The sequence below is a fragment of the Pinus tabuliformis genome, chromosome 2_2 (assembly GCF_031772625.1).
Source record: "Pinus tabuliformis cultivar Carrire ecotype Pingquan chromosome 2_2, CPIR1, whole genome shotgun sequence".
Taxonomy (NCBI): Eukaryota; Viridiplantae; Streptophyta; class Pinopsida; order Pinales; family Pinaceae; genus Pinus; species Pinus tabuliformis.
This window is the reverse complement of record NC_142300.1, coordinates 444,423,534-444,431,428: the sequence shown is the minus strand read 5'-3', so window position 1 is coordinate 444,431,428 and position 7,895 is coordinate 444,423,534. Positions and strand designations below refer to the sequence as shown.

The following is a 7,895-nucleotide window of genomic DNA, read 5'->3' as shown; positions in this document are numbered from 1 at the left end:
GGTAGAGCCACGTAAGCACTCAAGCTACCATATGGAACTCTTGTCTCATGTGGTAATGGTTAATGGCCCAAACTTCAAATGGGAATAACTTTCAATCCATGAGTGAGATTGAGGTGAAATTTATATTTCAAGAAATATCATGACGAGGTGGATGCAATGGTATTATCCAACGTGAGTTCCACACACTTTCAAGAAGAATAAATTTTTTAGCCCCATATTCATAATGATACCATGGAGCTCAAGTTAGTTAAAAGTAACACCTCGCATCATCCTGGGAAATCCAAAGGGGTGGGACGGAGCATTACAAGTGTATTTTTCCTTAATCAAATATGGGCCTATACCAATGTATAAGCCCTTTTTCACCTCTGAATATTGAATTCAACTAATATAACATGATAATGTGATCAACCTTCATAAATAATTTAAGCATTATCACCCAAGATGATAAACAAAAAGAGGAATATATGGGTTGATAGACATCTACGCTCTTAAAATATAGAAAACCTTTGTAAATCATAATTGTCTTGAACCTCGGATACATCATGAAATCTGGTTGAGGGAAAATTTGGCCTATGCAAGTTTCTGATCCTTGCTAGATCCCCCAGACTTTTAGATTTCTAGATCACTTGCACAATTAATGGGAAAATATAGTTGCAAAGAGATCCAAGCCATTTCCAAGTAATCACCCCCTACCAGCCTCAGACTTCTAGACTCTCGAAATATTTTGATGCACTAGGACCCAAGGAAAAAGGGAAAAGTTTCTAAGCCAAGGGGTAATATCTAGAAGCCAAAGTTCTTGAAAAGTCCAGTATGAGGTTGAACATTGACCTCCAATAGATAAACCAAGCATATAACCAATTCACACAGGTCTTCTCATGGGGGCTTCACTAGGGGAGAAATATCATACCACGTGGGTTCATATTGGTCGACATATATTAAGGAAAAAATAACATAATATATTGGGGGATATATAGGGGGTAAAGGGTTTTTATATTGGAAGGTATAAAAAATTGAGCTCAAAGTTAATGAAAACGTATAAAGGGGTATAAAAAATGTTAACGAAAAAATGGATACCTACAATATCTAGTGAAAGTGGGGGGTTTTTAAGTTGGGAATGTGTATTGGGTTCATATAGGTAGGGGGTTAAATAATGTGATTTTTAGAGGTATTTTGCAATATATAGTCAAATTAATGGTATTGTTTAATATGCCATGAACACACGTGATATGTCAGAGATTCATTGAGTGAAGCCCCCATGGGTCTACAACCCACTACTAAGAAGTTTATAATTCATTTCTTAACATTGTGAGTTTTTTAGTAAATAAATGGAGTTATAATCCAAACAAAAAAAACAAGGAAAACCTGCAAAAATGCACAACTTACAACAACATTCAACACTCAACTCAAAGCATATAAGTAGCCTCTAAATCATGAATATGGTAGTAGCTCCACGGTGCTATCAATTATTGAGACCATAACATACAAGATAGCTAACAGTTAGTGTAATAGAAATCCTCAAGAATTCACACATGGTTATACAAGATCATATCATCAAAAATAAGTAGAAACGATTATCATAGCCTATGATCCAAAAATGTGTAACTTTATACTTATCTAAATATATTATAATTGGTTGGCAACTGAAGGAGGGACTTTAACTCTACACCCAACCATAAACTAGCTACACTATAATCTTTCTTGTAGCTGACCACCCCTAAGTTGGATCCATATTCTAAGGGAATGCTTACTCAGGGGACTTCACACCAATGGTTTAATTAGGCACTTAGAGATGAATTTCTCTATCTAGGTGTTTTATCAACTATCCTCTGATAGCAACCACCACAGTGAGTCACTTACTCTCTTGAGTCCAATCACAAGGATTCGCCCAAGGTTCAAATGGGATATTACTCAATCTAGGAGATTGAATCCACTATCTAGGTGGTTTATCATTTTGTTTTCATAGAAATCACCACAGGGTATGCAGCTCACTATCTAGGTGGTTAATGTCTCTCTAGAAATGACCACGGTGACTAAGAGTTCCTTTTCCAAGTGTTATATCAACTATAGAACAAGCATCATAATGATTCAATCATACATTAAGCCTCCCACTAACCTCACATGCGTAGACACATAGTCTAATGGCCTTAAACAAAAAACATAGGGATTAACACCGAAGGTTCATAAATATAGGGATTTACAATTAGCTCCATGATTTCCTTGGCTACCTTCTATCATGGTCCATAGCTTCATGCTATTTGCACTAGTCTTAGATAATTCTTAGAACAATAACCAACCAAAAAGAAGGAGAATTTGATTCCCCAACAAATTCTCACACACTTCTTTGTTTTTTGTAATATGTTTTCCTCTGCATCCCCTCATTTTTTAGAAAGGTGCTCGCTCTCTCTCTCTCTCTCTCTCTCTCTCTCTCTCTCTCTCTCTCTCTCTCTCTACTTCTTATTAGCTACTAACATTGTTCTCCCTTCCATTGTCTATGCCACACACACCTTAACATTTCATTATTTCCTAAAGATTCATCATTTGCCAAGTTGTTCCTTGATGTTCAAGGAGAGGTGGGTGTCATCTTGCCCCCTCACCACACTTATCTATTCTCATAACTCTTTTCAAGTGATGGTAGCCTAATTGGCTCAGAACCAACTATCATCATAACCTCTAAGGAACTTTCATGGCTTATAAAATAAGCAAGCTCCATCTTCCCTTAGAACTTATGGATCCATGTCATCCGCTCCTTTTTAGTCATTTAAGGTTACATTTAATTATTGATTTTATAATTCAGTTGCTTCATCCAGTGATGGCTCTTACATTAGCAGCACATAGCTATGCATACAAAATATAGGGGTAATTAAAATGGCCATTATAGTTCTACTTTTTATGATGTTGATTGAATGAAATCATTTTAGAGTTCTCTAAAAATCTAGACCATTTCTTTATTTTCTATCTATGAATTTGTTTTAAATGTTTCTTCTCATGATATGTGAATGGATATGTAGCATGGAATGAATCATTAGTGAATTAATATCTATTTCCACTATTTTTCTGTTCTTTATTTATTTATCCACTAACATGTGAATATGTTGAATGTTTAATTTTTTGGCTTTGAGTTTTATTTAGGAGATTTAAGTGATTAAGAAAGAGTACCACCTCTATAAAAATGTAAAGGGAACTTAGACAAGTCCTTAGGAGGTTGAGTCTTGTCCTTTATAGGAAAATAGATCAATAACATGCCAAGGACTATAACTCTATCGATCAGGGGTGGTTTTATTTTTTTCATAGACAAATTATTTCACCCTAAGAGAAAATTGTGGTTAGGGATCAAATAATCTAATGAGGTTAATGGAAATGATGATTCTATTAAAAATATCCTTTGCTTCTAGGTTGAGAATAATACAGATCTTTGGGGATTCCTTGCCGGTGGCTAATTGGATGTTATGTAAGTAATAGATTCGTAACTTGTAGTTAAAAGATCAGTCACACTATCTAAAGGAGAGTCTTATTGTTTATGTCTTTCTCCATAGGTCGCGTCTATCAAGAGTTGAATCAATGGATAAACAGTTGTTTCAAGCAAGGTATCGAATTTCCTTCTTGTGAAGCTCATGTAGTGGAATTCAACAAAAGAGAGACACATGAGCTTTGGAAAAAAGTGTGGAGACGATGGCTACATTTTGAAATTTCTTTTCTATCTGTTTTAGTATAGCAATGTCTATATCTAAGGGGACATGTCTTAATATTTGAAAGTTTTTGTAATATTTCAAGTAGTGTCAAGCATGGTTTTTTGTCACGGTTGGTTAAGTATGTTAGTGGATGGTAAGAATAGTTGATAAAATGAAGTACATAAGTTAAGATTGTTGGGGAAATATGGCATGTTATAGAATATGAGGAATGCATTTTTATTTTTTATAAAGCAATAATAATAATGGAAAAAATGCAATGTTATATATTCAACTAGACATTTCTAATTTTATGTTTTATATTTTTTCTAGCAATTCAAATAAGAATTTAACAAATCTAATTAAAAATGAGATATTTTCTAATAACTATTGTCATTGATTTGAGAACTTTGTAATGAAGATATCAAAAACTCCTGAAAATGTGTACATCTTTATCTTTTTGGATATTGCAAATATCTTCAACCATATATCCATGTAATGTCCCTTAATAATAAATATACTAATAATAAATAAATAAAATAGTAAATAATAAACTGGAGTTCTAAGATTACAACATTTCTAAAATATGAAGATGATAGTTCAGAATTTTCATGATTGAGATACTAGGTGGCTCCGAGAACGAAGCAGGTACGATCATGTCTCTGTGACATGGCCTGAACGAGGTTTTGCATGAATGGGGTTGCAGGCCGGTTTCGGTCCTGTAGCCATCCCCGACCTCATTTTCCCTCCTCGGACCTCGAGCCTGGGTTTTCTTTTTTCTTCGTTTGGTTTTGTTTATCCCCCCATTCTTCCTCAGGTTCTTTTTTACCCTTCCTTTTTCACCCCGTTCAAGGTTTCACCCTCTGCCGATCGTTGCTAGGGTTCTGCAGCTGCGCTAGACTGTTAATGGCTGCTTTCCGTCGCTATCCCCCAGCCTGCAAAACACGGACGGGCTACTGTTGCTCCACATCTCTAGCTTTTGATCAACCCTAACAGTTTTCCTTGCTGTCGGCGCCGGTCCTTGGCGGTTACCTGGGTTCGAGGAAGTTTCAAGTAGCTGGCAACATGGATCTTGACGAGGTGGACTACTCGGACTCCCCGCTGGCAGAAGGCTCCATCTGGCGATCCACGTTCTCGACTTCTGGAGGTCTGTACAGTGAAAGTTTTTCCGCCAGTTTTGAGGACCTTACACAGTCGACTGATCCGGCTCTTCCCACCTCTCTGCTGCCTGGCGATCCCTCCTCCTGGGCTCCTTTATCTGCTCCCTCCCCGGCCTCCCTTGGCTTTCTAGCAGAATGCTTCCAATCCTCTCCTATTGATGTCGGTCCCTCACATTCCCCCTCCCACATCAATCTGAAGAACCCCCGGAAGTTCCCCTTCCCGCTGCTCCTCTCCCCCCCAGCTCCCCCTGCCTCCTCTGGAAGCTACAACGCTATCCCCCCTCTCCCAGAGGCCATCCCCCCCCCTTTCGACCCCTCTCCCCCCCCGATCACTACACCGACGGGATCTAGGGCACCTGCAAACCCTAGCCGCATGTCCTCCCGTCCGTCAAAGAAACAACGATGCTTTAAATCCAGATCTGAGGACATCATTCTGAGGCTTGAAGAAGACATCCAGTGGGGAGACGCTATGGATTTAACAGACAGAGTACTTGTAGGTCGCATCCGGGGCAGGCACTACTCAGCGGAGAAACTGAAGACCTGGGCCACGGAGATCTGGGGCCAATATCTGGCGGAAATCCCCTCTGTCCAGACATTCGTGCGAGGCTGGTTCACGTTGAGGTTCGCAAGGGAAGACCACACGAGTTGGGTATTGTCATCTTTCTGGCACTTTGAAAAAGCTCCGGTACTCCTCAAAAGATGGACGCCCCTTTTCGACCCGGAGACTGAACAGATTGGGGTCGGGCCAGTCTGGGTCAGACTCCCGGGCCTGCCTTTACAGTATTGGTCTGAGGACATCTTCAGGAGAATAGGGAACTCTCTGGGCACCTTCATGGAATCTGACAAATCTTATCTCTCGACGGGGATGATGGCATACGCTAGGGTTCTAGTTCATCTAGATACCAGAGGAGGTTTGCAGGAACACATCACTATACAGTGGAAATATTTCTCGAGGAAGAAGAAGCTAGACTACGAAGGAATCCCTTACCGATGCAGAAGATGCCATCAAGTGGATCACCTCTACAAAGATTGCCCCCTTCTCAAAAAAACCCAGCAGGATTCCATGATGCAGGACCAACCCACAACAGAAGGTCTTCCAACTCCTTCGGCTGTGGCGGCTCCAAGGGCAGAACAAATCAAAACCTCAGACACGGTGGAAGCGTCGCTCGCACCTCTGCAAAAGAAGCAGGGAAAGATCCCTATCAGGCCTCCATCTCCTCCTTTGACGCGCTCAAGGGCTGCAAAAGGAGTCGTCTTTTCATCGGGTACATCTTTTCCTCCTTCTGACTCTGCTTCGCATCTTTCTTCTTCGTGTTTATCACTCTCCTCCCTTTCCCCCCCCCCCCGCCCCCCCGATCCTGATTCCCCCCCCTTCATCCCCGTCGGCCCTCGACCTGGTTAAGGTCTCCCGCCCGCCTCTTCCCCCTACACGTTCAAATTATATGACATGCCCCCTCCCACAGCCATCGGCTTTTTCTGCCTCTTGCTCCCTCCCTTCTATCCCCCCCCCCCCCCCGCTCTCTTCAATCGTCCTCCCCCTCGGTAAACTCCACACCGAGGTACTCCACTCGCTCGACTGCCAAGCAGAAAGAGCTGGACGCCATTGGGCTGACTGCGGGCCCTCTCATCCTCTCGCCCAAGCAGGGTAGAGGCAGACCTTCCTCCATCCACAAGGCTATAGAACAAGCTGGGGACGATGTCATCCATGGCAAACAGCACACCATTGAAAGGGTACTTAGAGCAAAGGACACCCTCCCCCATCCCCCTCCATGAAGATTTTGTCCTTCAACTGCAGAGGGCTGGCCAGCCCCGAGAAAAAACTGGCCCTGAAGCGACTCTTATTTTCTGATTCGGTCGACATTATCTTTTTACAAGAAATCTATGCAAAGCAGACTCGGCCATCTCCATCCTCTGCTCTTGGATGCCAGGATGGTCCTTCCACGCCATTGATGTCTCGGGACGCTCTGGGGGCATTGCAATTGGCTTCAAGAACTGTACCATTAATCTGAAGAACATATGGGGCGGAGGGGGTTTCTTGGGGGCGGATATATACTCAAAGGACCTGGAGGAGGATCTAAGAATCATAAATGTCTATGGACCCTGTCACAACAGGGAACTCTTGTGGCGAAAGTTTCTCAGCTCCCCTATCCTCCTAGCCGGGAATGTAATTCTAGGAGGAGACTTGAATTTCTCTATGGGCTTCTCAGAATCCTGGGGACATATGGCGCAGATTGACCCACTTTCAGACTTCTTCGAGCAGCTGCTTGAGGATCATCTCTGGATCGATATCCCCTCGGCTAAGATTCAGCACACCTGGAGGAACAATCGATCTGGTGACCAAAGCTTAGCTAGGAGACTGGATCGCTTTATTATCAAGGAGGCCTTCCACAACAATCACCCCAGATCCAGGCAATGGGTTGGCAGTGGTGGGATATCGGACCACAGACCTATTTTTCTCGAGGTAGGAGAAATGCAACAGAAGCACAAGGCCCCTTTCAAGTTCAATTCCACTTGGCTCCGGGACCCCTCCTATATCATTCTAATATCCGACTTTTGGAAATCACATCCGATCCCTGAGGAGGAAGATCCAACTATATGCTTTGTAAGAAACCTCTCTGAAATCAAGGTGATATCCAGAGAATGGGCTCACAAGAAAAGGGAACAGGATGACCTAATTATCACCCAAGCAGAGCAAGCAATTGCAGACCTTGAATCTCAGTCGGAGGGAACCTACATCTCCCCGGATCAGAAAGCCAAGTATGAAGCCCTTATCAATCAGAGATCTCATGTTCTCAGAGACCGAGAGGCAAGCTGGAGATTAAGAAGCAGAGCGATCTGGCTCAAGGAAGGGGATGAAAATACAAAGTTTTTCCACCAGTTTGCAAATGGTCGAAAATCGATCAACACTATCTGGGAGCTGCAAAATGACTTGGGTCAACAAGTCCACACCTCCATAGAACTTGCCTCCCTCGCCTCCTCACACTTCAGGAACATATACACGGCCCCGAGGGAAGCCAATTTGCTAGAGATCATGAGAGTGGCCGAGCTTTTCCCCAGGTGTTGGAAATAA

General features: G+C 42.3%; 1 protein-coding gene across 1 annotated transcript; it reads left to right on the top strand.

The window, feature by feature from the left end:
* The first annotated feature begins 5,294 nt into the window (after positions 1 to 5,294).
* On the top strand, positions 5,295 to 7,895 carry LOC149193176 (uncharacterized). Its single transcript, XM_089407234.1, has 2 exons — positions 5,295 to 6,090; positions 6,754 to 7,895. The coding sequence occupies exons 1-2, from the start codon at positions 5,295 to 5,297 to the stop codon at positions 7,893 to 7,895; spliced, it is 1,938 nt and encodes a 645-aa protein (XP_089263360.1).

Coding starts and splice junctions, on each gene's coding strand:
- LOC149193176 (XM_089407234.1), top strand. CDS start 5,295: ATGGATTTAACAGACAGAGTACTTGTAGGTCGCATCCGGGGCAGGCAC. Junction 6,091..6,753: donor AGGAGTCGTCTTTTCATCGG/GTACATCTTTTC, acceptor CTTGGATGCCAG/GATGGTCCTTCCACGCCATT.